Here is a 22,895-nt window from a genome sequence, read left to right as displayed (position 1 = left end):
CATAGGAACCAACTATCCCGACTACATTGACTACAGGCAGTTTGTTCCGTTTGCCCTGCAATGTGAGCAGAGTGGTGCTGAGGCTCTAATTCAGGGAGTGTGCAGGGTCACTAGTTTTTGATTACCTTACCAAAGGAGCAAGAGTTGAAGATGATTAGATGTCTGACCTGTAAGGAAAATAAAATTTTAGGCAAGTTATTTTTGGATCACTAAGGTGGTCGCTGCTCCTTTGAAATATTTTTCATCTAGAGTTAGGCAAATAGTGACATTTAAAATGCTACTGGCATTTCACTCCCCCCCCCCCCCCACCTTAGTGACTCAAAAATTATTTAATGGAGTAAAAACAAAATTTAAAAAAGCCCCTAGATACTATATGCCCATTTAAGGAAAGTTTAACTTGATACAGTTAAAATGTCTGATAGAAAGCCCTTCAAACTGGAGGCTTATAGTTGCTATGCTATTAGCTCTTTAGACATTATCAATCAGCTAGAACAGTAGCAACATAGAAACTAACAAACAGATGCATTTTGGATTATGAAATGATTTAGAAATTCTTCTTCTAGTTTGCTAGTAAAACATATTGAAAATCTACAGCTGTCTTTGCAATTAGAGGTAGTGTGATACAGATAAATTGAATTTGAGCAATAGTTAATTAAAATTTAAAATAATGATTCACTAATAGTAACATTCAAAGGAATGATTCAGTGGTGTTAATTATATCTGCTGGGAACATTTAACTGGGGAATTCGTGTATTTTTATGAATGCATAGCTTGGAACATTAGAGATTTCTGGGGAGCTATTCAGTCCTTAGGCCAAGATTTTGTTGCCTCTCCAAACTATAGAACCAAATAGCTGTTTATATCAGAAAAGTGTGTAATTGAGAAACAGCACATCATTTCTTCTGAACTCTGGAAAAATTCTGAGCTATAGGTATATAAATAATTTTCAAATTAGACTTCTAAATAAATTCAAATGCAGGCAGTAGCCTTCTTAGGTTTGCCCACATTATCTTTGAATGCATCTGTTTCTCCTAGTAACACCCTGCATTTCTGTGTGCAATTCAAGTTACGGTCTTCAAAGTGAGAGTCTGTGTGTACAAATTTTCATTTACATGCATCAAATGGTGCACTTGCAAATGTTGTGGGTATAATTGTGGTGACCTTTTTGAAAACTCAGCCCTTTAGCAGTAGTAATCTGTCCAGACACCGACTTTAGTGTAGCTAACTATGTTCATGTCTTACTGCTAGTCACTTTCTTCATGTTATAAAGATAAGTCACTGATTATTGCTTAAAAACTTCATGACTTGACAGATGAAACATCTCCTGGACTGCGAGGGCAGTATAAGGATCGGACCCCATCAGTCACACACAGTCCAGAAATAATGGATCCATCAGAGTTGCGACCCTTTTCAAAACCTGAAACAGCACTGACAGAAGCATTGCGACTTTTAGCTGATGATGACTGGTGTGTATATGTATACATACACATATATATGGAGTCTGATTGTAATTTGCAGCGTTTGTTAATACTTATTTTTAAAAAAATGAAATGTACATAGCTTTTTGGTTAAAAAAATTAAGTCTCTTTAGTAAAACATAAGAAAAGAGGGCAAGTCCTCATGGTTGTAAAGAAAATATTGAAAAAGTGAACCAGGCATAACCATCGGAGTGATGCCTGCCTGAGTTTGCAGACAGCCTGAAACAACAGCTCTGTGAGTTGGGACAGGCATCTCAGTGGGTTGTTAATTCCAAGACACATTGTGATGCGGAGCTCCCAACGAACATCATTGTCCTGTTCCAGATGTGAGGATGGGCCCCTGCTGACACTCCAGAGATGAGCAATGGCATTGGCCTATTGGTCCCTTTTTTGCCTCTCTTGGAGTGGGGGAGGGAGGGCACATTGTGATGTACCTACAGCCCCGTCTTGTCTTAATCCAGCCCTGCTTCTGTCCATACCACGGAATATTTTTGCGATAGCTTCTAGTTTAAATTATTGCTATATTTGGAAACAAAGTTTGTATTCACTTTTTGTTTCCTTAATAATCCCGATGGTTGTGCTACTTAGACACAGAATCAAAGGCAGGGCTGGAAGGGACCTCAAGAGGTCATCTAGTCCAGTGTTTCTCAACCTTTTTGATAGCAGGGACCTGCTTTCTGCCTTCCTAAGCTGTGTCAGGGAAATCTCAGGGACTGGTACCGGTCCAAGGACTAGTTGTTGAGAAACACTGCTCAAGTTCATCCCCCTGTGCTGAGGCACGACCATCCCTGTCTGACCTACTCTTAAAAACCTCCAATGACGGGCACTCCACAACCTCCCTAGGAAGGTTCCAGAGTTTAACTATCTTTATAGTTAGAAAGTTTCCTAATATCTAACCTAAATCTCCCTTGCTGCAGATTAAGCCCATTACTGCTTCTCCTACCTTAGTGGACATGGAGAGTAGTTGATCACCATCCTCTTCATAACAACCCTTAATGTATTGGAAGACTGTTATCAGGTCCCCCACTCAGTCGTCTTTTCTCAAGACTAAATATGCCCAGGTTTTTTAACCTTTCTTCATAGGTCAAGTTTTCTAAACCGTTTATAATTTTTGTTGCTCTCTGGGCTCTCGCCAGTCTGTCCATATCTTTTCTAAAGGATGGCCTCTAGAATTGGACACAGTGCTCCAGCAGAGGCCTGACCATACTGAGTAGAGCAGGACACAAGGAGTCCTGTTAATACCCCCCAGATGGACATTAGCCTTCTTTGCAACTGCAGCACATTCTTGACTTGTATTCAGTTTGTGATCCATTGTCACCCCAGACATTTTAGTTATCTGCTGTCTCTGTGGTTTTTGTGAGATGCTGCTTTTAATTTAAATATTTATTTTATACAGGGAGAAGAAGATTGAAGGACTGAACTTTGTTCGATGTTTGTCTGCCTACCATGCTGATGTGTTGACTGGAAAGCTGCATGAAACAAGTCTGGCTGTAGTTCAAGAGGTTAAATTTTCATATAAAAATCTTATGCCAAAAATATTGTTTTGATAGGACTGAGGTAAACATTTGAGTGGTGAGGTGTTATGTTCAGTCGCTGCTGTTTTCTTTATGTTGGCCATCTTTGAAAGGATGGGTGCAATTTTGTAAAGCAGCCTGTATTTGGGATATTCAGTAGTTTTAAATTTGTTTGAAAGCTGTGAAAGTTAAGATCTAACCTGATATCATTTTGATATGTTATGCATATTAACTCCCACCCATCTGGAATCAAAATGAGAATTTCTCTTTTTCTAAATGACTAGAAGTTTACAAACAGGAAAATAAAATAAAGTTTTGTAACTTACACATTGTTTGTTTGGGTTTTTCTTGTTTGCAGATGAAGAATTTACGCTCTGGCGTTTCCCGAGCTGCTGTGGTCTGTTTAGGGGATTTGTTCACCTACCTGAAAAAGAGCATGGATCAAGAACTAGACAGTACTGTAAAAGTCCTGTTGCACAAAGCCGGAGAATCCAACACCTTTATAAGGGAAGATGTAGACAAAGCATTGAAGGCTATGGTTAATAATGTGACTCCAGCACGTGCACTTTGTTCTCTTATAAATGGAGGTCAAAGGTAACTCATAAAGAGCTTGTAATGAAATAACTAAGAAAAAATTCAGTGCATCACATAAGGCACTTAATTTTTCTTATCAAAGCAGAACATTTAAAATGAAATACTCCAGCCTTGCAAAACCCTGCTTATCCAGAGTAATGTTTTTTGGCAGTTAAATGAAATATAAGATTTTTTTTTTTCATTATCATGGTAAAAGGTAGATTAGTAAAATTTGTGCCTGGTTGGTACATTTTATGATAGTTTTGTAAGACTGCAGTAATCTGTAGTAGCGTTCATTGTCATATTCTTGAGAAGCCTGATAACACTCATTGTCTTTTGGCAGAGTTTATTTAATTCATCCTCCTCTGCCACTTATTTTGCTGTCATAAACCTTTTTCTTCAGCAGTTTTGGGAAAGTGGTTTTCTCTCACTTCTGGCTACCTCTGAACACGTCTTGATTGATTTCACAGTACTAAGACTACACTTCTCCGAGTGGCTAACAAGCAGCTCTTTGTCTCTGCACATGAATTTTGACTTCCTGCTTGGTCTTGGCATGAGTTTTCATACTATCAATCATTCTTTCTTGAGTACCTTAAACAAGACAACTTCTCTCCATCTCTTTTTTTCATGATTTGAATCCTACTTCCTCCCCTCCACCCCCCCCCCCCCATTTTTGGTAGAAAGTTTACTCGTTCCCTTTTTCATTACGCATATTATCTTTTGACCTTTTATATCTTCTGTCCATCTATAGGACCTCTAATAGTTAGCTTCAGTCTTAGACATCCCTGCTAGTGATTTATACCTTTTTCATCTCATTCTGTGATCTCTCTGCCTGCTTCAGGATATATATGAATTTTTCAATGCTAAGTCCTCCCTCTCCAGTGTCTCTGACGGTCACACTCCTTAACTCAAACTTTAATTTTGTCCCCAGTGTTAAAAATCTTGGCTTTATTCTTGGTTCTAGTCTTTTTCCCCCCTACTTTTCTTCCTGGCAAGTTGGCCTGTCACAATCTACAGAACGCTGCCAGAATCTGATTCTTTTTCTGCTGGAATCCTTATTTCTGTGTCATTACTTCCCATAGGACTGGTACTGGTGTAACACTTCATTTGGAATACTGGGTAAAATTCTGGTCACTCCTGTTCAATAAAGATGAAATCCAACTGGAAAAGCTGCAGAGAAGAGTTACTAGGATGATCAGGGAACGTAGGGCCTGTTTTATGAGAGGAGACTAATAAAACTTGGCTTCTTTAGTTTAGCAAAAAAGAAGGTTGAGAAGGGATCTGATTGCTCTCTATAAACACATTAGCAGCCAAACACCCAGGGAGATGAAGATGAACTATTTAAGCTAAAGGACAATGATGACACAAGAACAAATGGGCATAAACTGGCTATGAACAAATTCAGGCCAGAAATTAGAAGGTTTCTAATCATCAGAGGAATGAGGTTCTGGAACAGCCTCCATATAGTAGTTGTTGGGGGGGAAACAACTTAATTAGTTTTAAGAGAGAGCTGGACAAACCTGAGTGCTATTGTATGATAGGATTGCTTGTAATGGAGTGGAGTAGGGCTCAACATCCCTGAGACTCAGTGCTGGTTTATAACTTATGTTTCTAAAAGCCCATGTGCTTCAGGGTTTCAACCAGCCACGTGCAGGGGTCAGAAGGGATTTTTTTTGGCCCCTGCCCTTCCCCAAATGTATTCTGGGTTTGTTTGGGATTATATTATCTCCTTCCTCTAAATCATCAGGGATAGCCATAGCTGGAGATGGGAGATTGGATAGGGAAGGCCAGGGCTCCGAGGTGGTACTGTGCATTTTCTCTCTCAGGTGCTTGGCTGGCTGGTTCTTGCTCACATGCTCAGGGTCTAACTGATCACTTGTGCCTTGCAAGTTGGAGTATTTCAATTTTAGAGATTTTAAAATCATGTCTACCATCTGTGTAAACAGGGTTAAACAAGAGTCACCATTGGAACCTCCTCGTGCTACATTTTATATAGAGTAATTGGAGCTTCTTGAGAACAGAGTTATGTTTTCTGCTACCATGCATTTCACCCAAGCAGCAAAGCAGTTGTGAACATATAGGGGAATCTAGAAAGGCTTTGAAACCTTTTCATGATTTCTGCAAATTAAAACAAAACATTCAGTCTTTTTGACATGAAAACTGTCTGCTAGGGAAGTGTTTTAGGTCTAAGTTTCCCATGTTCTTTATACTCTTCTGTGACGTGTGCTTTACATTTACTTGGCCAGGCTTTCAGATGGAATTTTGAACACTCCATCCCACCGCCCCCCAGAAAGAGCAATTGATCCAAATATTGACAATTTTAAAAAATGAAGTCTGTCTACATAATTTTATAAAAACGTGTTTTTAAATAGTGTGTAAATCAAGGATATATTTGTTAATCTTGGTTGGCTCTGACATCAGCAGTTAAATTTGGAATTACAAGATTGTAGGGTTACCCACTTAATTTAGAGGAGGCCATCTCCAACCTAAGATCAAATCAAATTGTATTTTTGCAGTTTCAGTAAGTAATCAAGTTGTAGTATGTTTTGTCTGGGTTAGACAGTTTACACTATTGTTTACCTTTTTGGCAAACATAATCTTTGAACTATGTGACTGCAGCTTATAGTCTTTGTGCTTCCTCATTAAATAAAAGAAACTCTGTCTTGCAGCAGCTGCATTGCTGCCAAGTTTGCAAGACTCTAAGGGTATGTCTACACTGCAATTAGATACCTGTGGCTGGCCCATCAAATGTCTACACTGCAATTAAATAGTCCCTAAGCCTAAGCCCTGCAAGCCTGAGTCACCGGGCACGGGACAGCGGCAGGTTTTTATTGCAATGTAAATATACCCAAAAACTTGCTACATAGACTAGTGTTGCTGGAAAATTAAACTGTTGCTCACCTTTGAACCATCTGGCTATCTGAAAAGCTTGCCTCAGTCACCACAGACCACTGATCCAAGCACTAACAGACAGGGCCTTCAGCCTGCTTCAGCCTCAGTCAAGCCCCAGGGCATTTCTTGTGTAACTGCCATCAACTAGGTCCATTACCTTCACTCTGACTGGGGGCTCTGTTCTATTGCTTTGCTCAGCCACTTCTCGTCCTTTTATGCCAGAGTCCGCTCCGCCCTTTGCACCACTCCCACTCTCCTCTCTGAGGATGGTCAGCTCAGCTTCTGTGCCTTATATCACTTAGCCCATCTCTTCCATTGCTGCATTGTCTGACAGGCAGAATGATGCTTTTACTTGTCTAGGAGCACTTCTGTTTAGCCTGGTCTTCCCAGGACTTCTTGATTGCTGGTGCTGCGACATTACTCTTGCTCTTACATATTGCATCATCCCCTGCAACTCTCTGTCACTTAGAGACTCCTATCAAGTGCCAAATCCACTTAAAAATTGCCCTCTTAATCTTGATAGCATTCCATAGATTCTCTCCAATCTGTCACTTGATCTATTCCCTTCCCTGCCTGCTCGCTAAATTTCTCCAGCCTGGATCAGTCTTTGTCTTTCCCCTCCAGTCCATGCAATAGGAATTGCTCTTCTACTTGTGCTTTCATAGAATCATAGAATCATAGAAACATAGAATCATAGAATATCAGGGTTGGAAGGGACCCCAGAAGGTCATCTAGTCCAACCCCCTGCTCAAAGCAGGACCAAGTCCCAGTTAAATCATCCCATCATCTTGGCTTTACTTCCGCCAAGCCCACAAATCACTTCTTTTCTTTAAGTCTCTCTTCTAAACATCCTTTTTCTCTTTAGCATGTGACTGACAAGTTATATATGTATTGTTACAATGTCATACTGCTCTGTTCACAGCTAAGGTTTGTAAGTGCTGTACTAGCCCCAATATCAAATTTCTATTTGGAGGCTAAAATAACAAAATGGGGAAGAGCGGTTTGAATATTCAGAATTGCATGTGTCTAATTTGCGGTTGCACTTCCATGTATATACTTGGTAGTTGGGTGCATGCTTCTGAAATTTTGGGTGAGAATTTTTTGTTTTATATTTGCATGCTGGCACCACCTCTGGTGGGAGAATACACTTGAGAGGAGTTTTTAAAGGATAATAAAGATGCTGATTTGTTTTACTTTAAATGACTCTATAGATAGGTGTCCTTGTGTAGAATATTTCAGAGCACAATAATTTGTTGCTAATAAAATTAGTGACTGTATGTTGGAAGGTATGTTTCTTACTGTTCATCTTTAAAATAGATTTTAAAATTAATATTCACTTTGCTTAAAAAGGATACTTTTAAAAGTAATATTTTCCATCAGCATTTGCAACCTGGTTGTTGTAGTGCTGTGCCAATATAGGAGGGCTAGAAAGTAAAAATGACTTGAAACAAAAGTGAAATTTATTCTTCTATTTTAATTGTGCATTCTAGTGTGTATGTGGTATGTATATGAGTAAGAATAAAATGAAGTTTTTAATCCAACAGTCTCGCTTTAAAAAGTTTGGTGCCATGGAGTGAAAATGGACATCTCTTTGTACAAAGTTAAAATAAGTATCCGAATTTCAGCAGTTGGTCAGTAGAGCAGAGTTGCAGCTTGAGTGGAAGAATTTAAAACACTTGGCTTTCAGTAAGCATTGAAAGAGTAAGAAAATATAGGTTAGCCCTTTCCATGGGTCATTAGTGACCATTTGTATCTTCCTGTTTCTTCTCTAGTCATTTGCACACTGCAGTGAGAAGATGCACAGCCCAGCACTTATCAGATGTGGTGGAACGAATGGGACCAGGACGGATATTATCTGGAATTAAGGATGTTACTGACAGGATTTTACCTGCCGTAGCCAAGTTTGCCCAGGATGGCTCACAAGAAACAAGGTCCGTAGGTAGTAGTATTACTTTATATATAGCAAATAACTGTTTCAGGTGGAAACTAAAGATTATTTTCATTCTTTAACTTGCTAAACTACCTTTTTTTTTTTTTTTCACCTTTTCATGTGCCTAAATTAGCTTCTCTTGAGTGTGGTTTCTTTGGAGGAGGTGAGGGCATATGAATATCTGAAGGTCTTTCTGCACTTAGAAAATTTCATTTTAAGATATGTTCTATTGTGATCAATTAGACATATGGTAATGGGCCAAATTTCCCTAATATTTCTAGGTTAATATGAAATGATTGCTATGATTTTAGGTACTATGGTCGTAAGATGCTCTTCAGTATGATGACTCATCCAGACTTTGACAAAATGCTTGAAAAATATGTGCCATCTAAGGATTTACCTTACATTAAGGAGTCTGTCAGCAGTCTACGTCAAAAGGTATATTGAAAAGCTTTTGTCTAACAGGTTAGAAAAAAATAAATGTAGGGAGACTAAATGGCTTATGGGATCTGTAAGGTGATATAAGGCCACTGGTAAGCCACTGGTTAGATGTACTTTTTAATACAGCCATTCCTCTGGGAACAAAGGGTGTAAGCCATACCTTCCAGATAGAGCTGCTGCTGTAAAGCAGTGGCTCTGAAAAGGACTTGGGGTTCATGCTGGATAACCAATTGAACGTAAGCTCCTAAAGCAGTGCTGTGGCTAAGAGGGTGAATGCAGGATGTATAAATGGGGATATAGCAGTAAGGAGGTGGTATTACCTCTGTATATGGCATTAGTGAGACCATTACACGATACTATGTTCAGTTCTGGTATCTGCGCTTGAAAAAAGATACTGAAAAACAGGAAGGGGTTCATGAAAGAGCTTTCAAAATTTATTTAAGGTCTGGAAAACACTTTGCAATGAGAGATTTCAGGAGCTCAGTCTTTGCTTATCGAAGAGAAAGTTGAAAGAAGACTTGATCATGGTCTAAAAAGACCTTCACCCTGTGCAGGTAATCTCGTACTAGAGGGTTATATAATTGAGCAGTCAAATGAGTAACAAATCCAACCGCTAGAAAAATTTAACAGTGATAGTATTTAACCATTGGAACAGATTGTGAGACGATAGATTATCCATCACTTAATGTCTTCAGTCAGGGTTGGATATCTTTCTAAAGGATATGTTCTAGTTCAAACACAAGTTATTGGGCACAGTGCAGGAATAACTGGATGAAGTTCTGTGGCCTACATTATGCAGCAGGTCATATTAAATTATCATGATGGTCTCTTCTGGCTTTAAAAATCTGAACCTGCCGGTCATTGTTTCTAATCTGGCCAAGGTCAGTAGTACACAGCAATCTCTACTACTGCGTAGCCTAATGAATAGCCATTTTCCTTGTGGAGAGTAGTCCACATCACACGAAGCGCCATGGCAGTTGGTACCAAATAATTGCTTGTTGACTGATTCAGTGGCAAGGCCAAAGACTGATCCTAAAAGTTGCTGTGTCCTCTCTCCGCAAGAGATAATCCCTTCTGAAGAGAACAGAGGCCTACATTTCACAGTGCAGTCTTGGGGAAGATTGTAAGACTTCAGTATCCAGTGGTGTCAGTCTCACACCCTTCAAAAACAGCTAATGTGCATACCAATTTTTAGAAAGGAAGAGACAGTGAAATGCTTCCATCCTTATTTATTAAATGCCACTTTTAGCAAGCTCTGCGTTTGTACAACATAAAAGTTAAAATACACAAACAATTATAATCCTCTTTAAATTCAAAGAGCAAACATATGGGTATAATGTAATAAAATAGTTAATAAGGGGCCAATAGAGGGCATCTGGGATGAAAGTAATTTTTAGGTGCTTTTTTATAAGTAAGAAAAGATGGATTGAGTTAGATCTGTGGTTGGGACGAGTCCCACACCATAATATCCACTGCAGCTAAGGTCTGATTGCTGGCTTCAGACAGTGTTGGGATCCTTAAATGATGGGCAAGATGAGGCTCAAAGTTTTGAGGATAACCTTTAAAACCAGTTATCTTTATGGTCAGTCTGCCACTTTAACAGCCAGTGTAAAGAATAGAGACAGCATAATATGCTCATGTTGCTTAAACCTGAGTCGATGTGTTGCTGCCTCTGAACCAGGAACAAATGAAAGAGGACACCTGCTAAAATGGAATTACAATAATCATGCCTCATGGTTAGAAAGGAGTGTGTTACTTTGCAGAGGGCACGTCAGAATAAATAAGGGTGTAGGTTGCACAGATTGCACAACCAGAATAGACACTTGGAAATCACCTCTGACTCATGGCTTTCATTGGAAAGGACCTGATCAAAAAGGACATTGGGGTATGTCTACACTTCAGTTAAAAACCCACAGCTGACTCAGGCTCACAGGGCTCAGGCTAAAGGGCTGTTTAATTGAGGTGTAGATATTCAGGCTTGAGCTGGAGCCCAAGCTCTGGGATCCTCTGACCTTGCAGGGTCTTCAAGCCCAGGCTCCAGCCCAAGCTTGAATATCTACATCACAGTTAAACGGCCCCGAATCCTGAGCCCCATGAGGCTGAGTCAGCTGGCATGGGCCAGCCACAGGTTTTTAATTGCAGTGTAGACATTCTCCAGGCTTCTTAATCTGGTCCACAACTTCTGAACAAGTTCCCTCAACAAACAGGCAGTTGAAACCTCCTATCAACAGCCTCCACCGAACAGGACAGGTTTCATTTTGCCAGAGTTTAAGATAAGGTAGGTTCAGCACAATTAACTGGCTTTATTACCCAGACACTGTCCCGGGTGTAGACCAAATCTGTGGGACCCAAGAGCTATCATTGTCCATCATGCAGCGTACTGAAAACCCTTTACTATGTTCAGAAATACTGCTGCCAAGAGGTGTCTCAGCATGTTAGGCAACTTCCTTCAGAGATGTTGTATTTCACATTTCTGATTACTAGTGTTCAGGGGCTTATCTTTGTCTTCTTTGGTCCTAGCACGTGGCTAGCTCTTTAATATTCAATAATAAAGTCTTAGCTAAAAAGGGACTTGTGGTAGTCAGTTCCTGTGGCTGCCCAATGTTCTGTACCTTGTGTGATGACTTGAAAAGCAACGTTACATGTAAAACGAATAATTTACAGTGAGGAGCATAAAGTGACTTACAATAAAATAAAATTGTAAGAGATGTAACTGTCCCTCAGTGTTTTGGTGTAAGTACTTGTTTCAGTACTATGGAGCAAGATTAAATGACGGGGAATAAAAAGTCTTAAATAATGTTGACACTACAGTTTTCGCCATTGTCAACATTTGAGCAGCTGCAGCAGTGGTGAATGGCATGTCCAGTTTTTGCCAGTGTGGTCACACGCTGAGAGAACAAACCTAAATCACTGAGAGTTTTAAGTTCAGCATTGAGAACCTAGTTTTACAGCCAGCATTAGTCCATCCCTTTCAGCAACCAGACATGACTGTACTGTACTTACTATTTTGAAAGGGTTTCAAAGAATACAACAGGTATTCTTAAGACAAGTGGATTAATTTAAAATTGCCCCATAAAACCAAGTAGTTAGCAGCTTCCCAAAAGGAAGAATTAGAAATTTGATAGTTGGCGCCGAAACTTGTAACTAACATAATTTAATGGGATAGAAACAACTCCTTATTCTAGGTATTTGCAAAACTCAGACATTTAACCCAATAATTGCAGAATCATTAGGAGCTTCTAAATGTGAAGATGGCAGTTTGACTCATCACTTTCAAAAAATTGCATAGGGGAAAAGTCTGTTGTGACTTTCTCCTTTTGAAGACTTAAACCTGGACAGGGATCGAGCAGTGGCAGTTGATGGAGTTTAGCTTTGGGTAGTTTTGGCTGTCACCAGTGGATGTAGCTTTGGCATATAAATCAGGAAGGCTGGAGGAGGAGGGGATAACTTAAAGGAAATGAAGAGGTGAAATAGCAGTGTTTTTAAGTATCTTTCCTACTTATGTAAATTTAATATAAACAGAGTGAGTTTACAGTCTTGCATCTTAGCTATGGTGAATAATGTTAATACTAGGGATAAATGGTCATTTTATTGTATTGCTTTGGAATACAATTGCATTGCGAACAGATTGTGTCTATGAAAGGACACAAAGTGAATCTAATCTGGAATTGCTTCGGTTGCAACAAGTGAACTATTTGCTACTGCAGTTTGATCAACTGGTAGGCTGCTATTAATGAGCTTCCAGCACAGTACTGGATAACCTCTTATTTATTGTCATATATTTGCAGGGCCTAGGAGAGATGCCTCTAGACACACCATCAGCCAAAGGAAGACGTTCTTATACTGCCAGCATTGGACATTCAAGGTCTTCGTCCACTTCGAGAGATGCACTCAATATCACTGAAAGGTAGAATTGTCTTGCTAAATTGCATACTCTATTGGTAATTAATCTCCAGGGAATATTCTTTGCCATACTGCTGGGGAGAGATTGTACAATGTTCATAGCAATATTTGTCAGATTTGAATGGAACTTTAAAAAAAAAAAAGTTGGTGGAACTTGATATATCTCAAGTAAATACTTTTAATTAGGCTGTCACCCCTTACTAATAACTAGCTTACTGCTTTCTGCAGTTAGGTGTTAATTAACTCACCGATTGCCTATGAACATATATGTATCTTATGAAGGAGCATTTGTAGTGCCTTTTGTTCAAGTACAGTGCTTCACTATTACTGTAAATGTAGTTTAAAGGTTTTACTTTTTCTGTGTATGACATTGGAGTAACTGAAGTTCTTACTCAGTGGTGGACCATATCAGTAATAATATCAGTACATATGTTTTATTGTGTTTAATTGTTAATCTGATAATGACTAAACTCCACTGGAAAAGTTAAATTATTGGCTGGGAGACTAATACAAAATAATTAAAATAAGTTGTATATAAATTCGACAATGGGCTCTTTGAACTCTTTTTAACAGCATTCTGATTATACCTTACTAGACCATAAGTAATGGAGCTGGTCAGTGGATAACTTGTCTGATAAAAATCACTAAATGGCAGTAATGTCACATGATAAAAATAGAGGCGTATGTCTCGAGTTTACACAACTGTTATATTAATCATCATAATATTGACCCTTGTTTTTTTGACAATCCAGATTTGTCATTGGTATAAACTATTTAGATTCAAATGGGAATGCTACATTCTGGGAGCTACTACCCCAAGCATTGAGAAGACAGATACTTATTCAAAATGCTGATAATTGTTAGGAAATGTGTCACAAACAAGCTTATATTGAAGGTGTGGCTAAATAAATTTTAAAACTACAGGCGTAAAACAAATTGCAAGTAGAAGAAAACAATTTCTGGACTTTTGAGAGCATATGAGCTGCAGCAAACCAATTACTCAATACTCTTGAGCACCTAGTAAAGCAGTATAGATCCTGAGCTAATACACACATACAGTGTACTAAATTATATATGGAAAATTGCATTACATACTTTAGATAGATAACTTTGCTGTATCCAAAACATCTACTATCTATGTATCATATTCAACAGCTGTTTTGCCTTTAATCTGTGTTTCCTAATTGTAAACATGTCCATGTAGAAGAATAACCATTTGAAATATATAATAGATTTTATATAATACACAGAGCATGGACTCCACATTGGATTGAAATATGATGTTTGATATTTTGGATACTCATGTGAAAAGTATAATAGTTTTCCTTCCTGTTTTAATCATCTCTTTTAGGATATGTCTACACAGCAGATGAAGGTGTGATTGTAGCACAGATAGGCATACTTATGCTAGCTTTAGTCTAGCCAGTATGGGTAACAATAGTTTTAAAGATGAGACAGTATGTTCTTCAGCGTAGGCTAGAACCTGAGTACAGACCCATCACACCTTCACTTGCTTTGTAGACATACCATTAGAAACTATTTTGAAAAAAGAGAAGAAAGGTAGAGGTCCAAGAAGCAATATTAAAAGTATACTGAGTAAAAGGAATTGCACATGAATTTGTAACATGTACTATTGTTCCTTTGTTAAATATAATTCTTCTTTGAGTATGTGTCAGTGTGGATCCCCCGTAGGTGCGCATGCATCTCACGTGCACAAGGTTGGAGTCTTCTGAATAGCATTGTCCCTTGGAGCCACATGTGCAAGGTCATGAAGGGTGGAGTGGCTGCAGACATCTCTGTTCCTTTGAACTATCTGTGGCAACGAGATAGAGCCCAGCAAGTGTCTAATTCACTACTGTAGAGCTTCAGACTCATCATTTTCTTGATTACTTTGGTGTAGAGAATTTATCTTCACTCTTATCCCCTATTTTCTTTATTTTGGATGTTACAGGAAGAAAAGAGTAGTTCCCCACACCCATACGGTGGGGGCGAGGCTCTTTGTGGTAACATGACAGACTCTAAGCCATCAGGGTTCAAACCGTGTGTTGGCATCATTCTCCTCATGGACAGACACAGCCATTGCCTATTCTTCCTGTGGGAGTGCTGTATCCCAAAGCGCCTAGTGTGCTCATAGTTTTCCTCCAGGACCCGCAGTCCAGGGATGCCTGGCTCAAGTTACATCTGGTTGAACAATTCATACTGGCCACTTTGGATCCAGAAGAAACAACCACCCAAGTGGTTGTGAAAGAGTTGGCATTGGCCAGCACTCCCTCAAACAGGCACCATGCTCTGGGGTCAGGCAGCAGAAGAAAAGCAACAAAGAGGACACTGTCAAAACTGGCACCAACAACTCTGACATGATGCTTTTTGCACTCGTAGCTTCAGCACTTACAGCCTCAATACCACAGCTAATAATTTCGTCTCAGTTTCAGAATTTGGCATGAGTTTTCCACACCACCATGACCCTATTGAAAGTCAGTAAGGAGGGTCAGCCTTAAGTGCTCAACACTCTCACTCTTCTGGCTGAAGTGAAATGAAGGAAGACTGTCTTCAGAGTGAGATGAAGTAAGGAGCATTCTGAAAGGGGCTACAAAGAAGGTCTCACGAGTCTCCTGTTTCTCCCCACTCTTCACTGGGGGAGAAATTGCACCTACTGGACATTTTCCAAAGCTTTGTTTAGTATGTTGACAGAACCAAACCATTCGGGCAGTGTCCCCATTTATTCCTGGCTATAGATGGATGGTCCAAGGTCATCTCATCACAAATTCTGTTCTGTATAGGTTTTTATACCAAACTCATCACCATAGTATTTGAGTGTTCTCTATTAAAGCAATATGCAAAGTGATTATGCATCTGTCATGTGGTATTTTTCCTCTCATCATCTCTCCAGAGCGAGAAGCACGTGCAGTGTAATGTCTTGTTTTGGTGGGGTTTTGTTCTTCTATTAAAATGTATTTATTAAATAAATATACCTGTTGCTATGTGATTATTAGGAAGGCAGGTCAGAGAAATTAACCTTGGATCAGAATGTGGTGAGGTTTGTGATGGTCCTTAGTTCTTGACAAAGTTCATTCCCTAGTCTCTGAGCATCCCTTGCGAAGATTTTTTTCTCCCACACAGACGAGCTTTAGTCTTATTGTTAAGAGTTCCATTGTACCAAAGGAGTGAAGCTGTCAACCACAGTCTTTACACTGGGGCTTTAGACAGTCTTGTAGATCTCCTGGGCCCAAGCCATGGAGTGATTTGAAGATAAGGACCAACACCTTGAACTTGATTCAAAATTCTACGGGAAGCCGTAGTAGAGAGCAGAGGAGAGGTGTCATGAGCTCACGGTAATCCATGTTGCTTAGGAGATGCGCTGCAGCATTTTGTATTAATTGGAGTTTCCCAAGTGTTGAAAGTTTTGTGTATAGGGATATCACATTGCTGTCGTCCAGGCGAGAAGTGACGAAGTCCTGAATAACTGAGGCCAGGTCTTTGTCTGCCAGTAATGGCATGGAGTCCCCTAGCCAAGTGGAGATGGTAGAAAACATTACTTGTGGCCTTTGCAATGGACTGATACCTGCATGTCCTCGAGTGAGGTTAAAAGCAGCAAGGATTGATGTCTTGGTTGTGAAATCACCACGGCGGATTTGTATGTAACATTTTGATCAGCACAGGGCTGTTGTTTGTCTCAGACATAGGGAAAATGCTGCCCAGGGACACCACAACTAAGAAGCTCTTTCCTTGGTGAGGTGCAGGGCTGCTGTGAATTTACCTGCTAAGCACCCAGGCTAACAGGAATCTAGTGCAACAGAGGTAATATGCAAGGAGTAAGTGCAACAAGCATGGTTTGTTCTCTGTGTCAGCCTCTTGCTGTCCTCCTCCTCCTCCTCCCCCCAGGCCATCCCCCACTGGCATCTTTATTGTGCTTCTGATTTAGACTGACGCTGTAAGCTCCTCGGGGCAGCGCTCCTGTCTTTTTTTATCTACCTAGATATACTCAGCACTGATATCACACCTGTCTCTGAAAGATCTCAGAGCCCTTCACAAACATGGGTAAGTGTAATTACTGATGAGGAAACTGAGGCACGATGTTTTTAAGGGATTTGCTCAAGATTATATGGTGGGTCAGTGATAGACCAGGAACTGAGCTCACCGCTGCTGACTTCTGGGCCAATGCCCACTCGAGGCAGCCACACTGCCCACTCCTGCAGTACCCAGGCTTTTGAGTAAATGAATCTGCACTAGGATGATGTCCCTCAAACACCAGACTTCTACTGACACTGGACACTTGTGGATTCATTAGTCAGTGTTTGTAAATCACAGACTCTGGAGATTAAAAAGGCCAGTTAGACCATCCAGTCCTCCCTGCCAGCACAGGATTGTGCCCGCTTGTTCATTTATTAGTATTTGGACAAACAAAACAGTACAAAGCCATTTTTTTTGTTGTCCTTTCCCCAGATCACGTCGTCGTCTTGATTTGCAGGTAGAACACAGATGGCTTAGATAGGTGTGTGTGTTAAAATCTGTGCTTCAGACAACAGGAGGAGGAAAATAACAGAGGCTGTGAAAGAGCAAGATACCTACTTTATCTGAGACATGTTTTAAAAGGGCTGAGTGTGTGGTGGGAGTTGGACTAGCCATATCCTGCTGTAGAGAATCATATTTCATTTCCATTCCCCAGGATGAAAAGATGATGCTGGCTAATTTGAACCTGGTCATTAAGACCCCCATTTCAAAACTCAGTGTCAGTTAAACTCTGTTCTCCTCCCCAGCAAGTGGGCCTTTGTTTGTTGTTGTTAATCAGGAAACAGGGAAATTGCTTTTACCATAAAATTTGGACTTTCTTTGCTGGAAGCAAAACACTGATCTGATTTTGCCTGATGGAAGAGGTGTTTATGCCTGCTGGACATGAGTACAGGAATGCCTCCTAGAAGAGAGCAGTTTAGCACAGCTCCTGTGGGCTAGGGAAAGACAGACAGATTATTGACTGAGTAGGAGGGGTCCAGCTGCAGTGGTGGATCCCATTCACTGGGACATGTTAGCAGGCAGGATTCTCTCTCTGGAAGCCACACATGGGCATGGAGTTTAGTGTTGGGGAGGATTAAATTCCAGAGAAGTATATTTGAAATCTTTATAAAATAGATACTACAGCACTGGTCCCAAAGGCTGTAGTGACTCCACTGTAAACTCTAGCCTTAGAGATCTTGATTGCAATGCACTGCAATATTGCTTTCTGTAAGAGCTCCTAACTTGTGATCTCTGGTTTACGGGGGAAGCTTCCCTTTTTTTCCATATACAAATTCTGGAGAGATGAACTATAGTTCGAACTCTTATAATGCCTTTCATTTCACCAGTGAATTCTGCCTCCCACCATCCTTCTGTAGTTATCTTTATCCCTCTTTTGTATAAGGGAAAAGTGAGGCACCAAAACATATGATCTGCCCAAGATCACAAAGGAGGCAAGTGGCAGAGTTACAGGGCTGTAACCAGGGTGGTGCCAGCAGGGAAGCCACCCAGACTGCAAAGCTGCAGGGGTGGAAACATGATGAAAAACGGTGGGGGCGCAAATATGCTTGCTTGCCCTGGGCACTAAAATGTCTAGTTATGGCTCTGGATCTCACCCAAGCACTGGGTCATCTTTGTAATACAGTTGTGTTTGTATGTGGTGAAGGATAGAGAAAGCTCTGTGTCATCTGTATATTGCTGGCATTTGAGTCCATGTTGTCTGACCTAGTGGTTGCATATAGATGTTGAGAAGAACTGGAGAAAGAGTTGAACCTTGTAGAACCCCACAAGACAGGGTTCTAGTGGTGTAGGTGCAGTTTCCCATCATGACTCTTTAGGTGCATCCCTCCAGGAAGAGTTCAGACCATTTTAGCACTTTACCCCAGACTCCTGCTACCTAACTCAGGAGAGACAGCAGTACCTTTGTGGTCAACAATGTTAATAGGTGCAGAGGTGTACAGGAGGATGAGAATGGATGTCTGTCCTTTACCCATTGTTGGATGATCTCCTCCTGTCAATGCCACTAAAGCAGTTCCAATTCCCTGTCCTGGCCTGAATCCAGATTGCGCTGGGTTTAGAATATTGGCTTCCATTAGATGAGCTTATAGTTAGCCTTTTGCTCGCTTGGTTGCTTGCTTAGGAATGAGAGGTTTGACACTGGGCAGTAGTTGGCTAGGACTAAAATATCCATGGTGTTGTTGTTTTTTTTTTTTTGATGTTGTTCAGACTATTCAATGGTTGAAAGAGGAAGATTCCTTCTCTGAATGAGGCATTGGCTCTATTGGTCAGGAGTGGCATCACTTGTTCGTGACTCAGAAGCCAGGAAGGGCATGAGTCAGATTCACAGGTCTTGGGTAGGGACTCTTTTAGGGTGTCCAGAACTTCTTGATGAGTGAATGTACTGAACTCTGGGAATACAGATGGGCTGTTGGTTGTTGGGTACAAGCAAGAGAGATCCATGCTGTTTGAGAAAGCTTCCCAAATGTCATTATCTTTTCAGTGAAATAGGATAACTCTTCACAGAGCTGGGTGCTTGGCTCTAATGCAGGCATTGAGGATTGATGAAGTGATTTACCACCACTGATTGCTCGTTGGAGCAGGATTTGGCAGCCTTGGTGGAGGCTGATAGGAAGGTTCTCTTGGCCTTACGACAGCCGCAGGATAGGCTTTGAGGTATTCGTTACGTTTCATCCTATCTGAATGAATTTTTTTCTGCCATTGATGCTTGAGTTTCCACCCTTCTCTCTTCATCTGGCACAGGCTGTCAGAAAACTAAGGAACACTGTATGGGTGATGGGGAAGAAGGGGCTGTTTGGAGACCAGCATGTCAGTGGTCGAGGCCAGTGCAGAATGGCAATGATTCCTCATCTTCAGGTGTGTAGTGCTGCCGGAGCGGTCCGGAGTGTCGCTCCGGCACCTGGAATCCAGGATAGGGCAACGCTCCAGCATTCTAGCATTTCCTCGCCCCTCTTCCATTGGTTTCCTTTGAGGCTTGCGCTCCTCCCTGAAGCATCACCTGCTTAGTTACCCTGGAGGAGAGAGTGGGTGGGAGGGATCCAAGCGGCATAGGCGCTGGGTAGTAGGGCTAGAGGGGGTAGATTCCATCCTAAGTACAGCCCGCGCCCTGTGAGCCAGCTCCATCCCTGGTGTGGTGGTGGCAAGTCCATCCCTCCTGTGCTTTGGCATGGAGCTGGGGCTGGTGCCAGCGAGGGAGGGAGTGAAGGAATGAGATAGACAGGGAGGGGAGAAAGTGGGGGCGGTCTGCAGTGGAGGGAGCCAGACACAGCCAGCTGAGGACACCGACACTGCCCCACAGCTCCTTGTGCTCCCAGCTGTAGCCCCCCAACCTGTCCCTCCCACAGCCCATCCCCTACTACTATACTATACTACACCCCACCAACCCATCCCTCCCTCAAATCCCACCATCTCTCCTCAACCACTGTCCTATAGCCCCCCATAACCCTCAAATCCCCACCCAGCTCCCGCTTAAACTCATCCAACCCTCCGCTGCTCCATCCCAAAATAAACATCCAACCTCTGATCCCCCCAGATAAATCCAAACCCCACAAAACCTCCTGCCACAGTCCCCTTTCATTCCTCTTCCCTGCCATACCAACCCCCATCTCCTGAAATAAACCCACACCATCACACAACCCTCAAATAAATACCTGTAAAGCATCACCCTGCCAACCCTCCCCACCACTTCTCCCCATCCCTTCAAGCCCCATTCCCCAATAAAACCTTCCCTACTCCCCATCGCCTCCCCTCAAACTCCCTCTTTACCCCTTCTCCTGCTGCTCCACCATCCTTTGCTCCCACTAGTGCCCTTCTGCTGCCGTCAACATCCAAGTCCATCTGCCCAATAGATCAGCCCGTAAGCCGCCAGCTGCTGGTTGTCCCAAACCCCCTCTTCCTTCTGTTGCTCTAGTCCCTTATGGTTCACTCAGGAACCACCCCCCCCACACAGTGCCCCTCACCCCCTTTGCCCTGGCATCAGCATCCCATATTTATTATGGAGTGTTATGCAGGGCTGATGAACTGTTTCCCCTTCCACTCCCCAACCCTTGTAGTCAAAGATGGTCAGATAGCGAGCCCTTCCCCCCCCCTCAAAGGAGCCTGCCACAGCAAATCTGCAAGCAGCAAGAGCCAACAGGCTGGAGTGGATGATGTATTTTACTGTGTTACCAATTAGCGAGGACCTCTTTCCCAGTGAAGATCAAGGCTCACTCCACCAGAGCTCCAACAACATCCTCTGCCTACTTCAGAAATATGCTAAGTTTCTGAGATTGCCAGGCAGCAATGTGGAGTAATCCACTGACTTTTGTCAATCATTATGCATTAGACTTAGCTGCCAGGCAAGTTTGAAAGAGCAGTGCTACAATCCTCGTTTGCCTGCTGCAGCTGATGTTCCTCATTCCACCACCCAGAAGAGGCACTGCTTGCCAGTTGCCTACAGTGGGATCAGCAATGACATATACTCGAAGAATGAACAGTTCCTAATCCTACAATAACGCTGGTTCTTTGAAGAGGTGTCATCAGTGCAGATCCCATGATTGGCTCTCCATTCCCACTCCTCTGTAAACACGGGCTGTGAGTGGTGGGGGAACTGAGCAGAGGTCCCTGGGTGCTCTGACCTTTATGCCCTTGTACAGGAGCATGAGGAAGCACAGGGTGCGTGCACAGCCCCAACAGATGCTGATCTTGCTTGCCATGTGCATTTACAGTTGGATCCATCCTGACATCATCTCAAAGAGCCACAGTTCAGATAGGGTAAGAAATGGTTCATTTTAAATAACCTACTTTAAAATGCCCAAATGCCTTTGATAGGAAGTTTTTCTATTTAATTGTTGATGTTTGTATAGCTGAGAAAGTTGACTACCCATTAACATCAGGCTATGGTTTCAGCTGGTCTGAATATTAACCGGATAACAGTAATCCTTTTTCCCCCCCCCAACAGAGAGAGTACAGAAGTACATGAAATTACAAGAAAACCAGTTGCTCGTAATTCACTAGAAAGTGCAGAATATGTTAAGGTCATTACAAGCTTACTGAATGCAAAAGACTTTCGGGACAGAATTAATGGAATTAAAAAACTGTTATCGGACACGGAGAACAATCAAGACCTCGTTGTTGCGAACATTGTGAAGGTAACTGTATATAAAAACATCCTCTTTCAAAGGCCCATTAAGCTTCATCCTGATTCTCTGTAGGAAAAGCCTTGATAATAAGAATGTACTGCTTCAGAGATTCTCACTACTAAAAACATTGGTCTGGTCTTTTATTATGAAAATCTGACAAACAGGAGAGTCCCAGAGCAAGTGAGGAGTAGGTCAGGTCTTGCTAACGAGGAGATGGCAAGGTCCAAAAATAGTTGGAAACAGATGGGAAAAGAGAGAGGCTTAGAGCTGTGTCTTAGGTAGAGGTTAAAAAAGAAGGGATTGGAAAGACTGGGGAAGGCCAAAGACCTGATTACAGAATTAATCCTGGAGTATTTTTTTCCAATTATTACAGTTTTATTCTCATCTTAATTCCATGTTAAGTCTTTGTGTGAGTTAAACAAAAATCTATTGCCCAGTTTGGATTTTCTCGTTTTCTTTTTATTATAATTCTACCACCACCGTGTGAGCCTTTTACCAAATCTTATTTTAGGAAGCCATAGACTGCATCAGTCTAAAGAACTCCTGAGCAACTTAAGCCATCTTTGCAGTGGCTTGCTTATTTCTATTGTGATAGTTTGGATCGGGGCATAATTGTGCTGGGCATTGTATAAAGGAAGACATGATACCTGCCTGAAGATCTTAACTCTAAAATGTAAGGAAAACATAAAAGGTAAAAGAGAGACATACAATCAAAATCAGTACCCCTGTGTTGTGTGTGAATTAAGGTTGCTCTGTACAGAGCATAATTTATACAAAATGCGAAAAGCAAGGAAATGAAAAGTTAATGCATCTGATATGCCACGCCATTTATTACATCCTCCCCAAAGACAGCCACCTCATCACTAGAACAATCACCAAACAAGACACCACTCTACAACCTTAATCTGTCTCAGTAGAGATGTCAGCCATCCACCACCCCTTTCCCCCGAATTCCTCCACATCAGCAACTGCCAGACTTCCCTCAGCTTTCCTCTATACTGTCTGTTCAGCATAGTTCTGGAAAGTCTGACTTACT

General features: G+C 41.5%; 1 protein-coding gene across 1 annotated transcript in view; it reads left to right on the top strand.

Annotated features, from left to right (window-relative positions):
- TOGARAM1 (TOG array regulator of axonemal microtubules 1) overlaps window positions 1-22,895 on the top strand; it is a 73,276-nt gene that overhangs the window by 37,804 nt on the left and 12,577 nt on the right. Inside the window, exons 12-18 of the mRNA XM_043515955.1 lie at window positions 1,313-1,466; window positions 2,875-2,980; window positions 3,351-3,586; window positions 8,230-8,388; window positions 8,699-8,825; window positions 12,617-12,735; window positions 21,679-21,868. Of these exons, the coding sequence (XP_043371890.1) occupies window positions 1,313-1,466; window positions 2,875-2,980; window positions 3,351-3,586; window positions 8,230-8,388; window positions 8,699-8,825; window positions 12,617-12,735; window positions 21,679-21,868 (1,091 nt within the window). The remainder of the gene's footprint in view (window positions 1-1,312; window positions 1,467-2,874; window positions 2,981-3,350; window positions 3,587-8,229; window positions 8,389-8,698; window positions 8,826-12,616; window positions 12,736-21,678; window positions 21,869-22,895) is intronic.

Source organism: Dermochelys coriacea, chromosome 6 (assembly GCF_009764565.3).
Source record: "Dermochelys coriacea isolate rDerCor1 chromosome 6, rDerCor1.pri.v4, whole genome shotgun sequence".
Taxonomy (NCBI): Eukaryota; Metazoa; Chordata; order Testudines; family Dermochelyidae; genus Dermochelys; species Dermochelys coriacea.
Note: the sequence above shows the minus strand (reverse complement) of the source record. Positions and strands in the feature narration are given on the sequence as shown.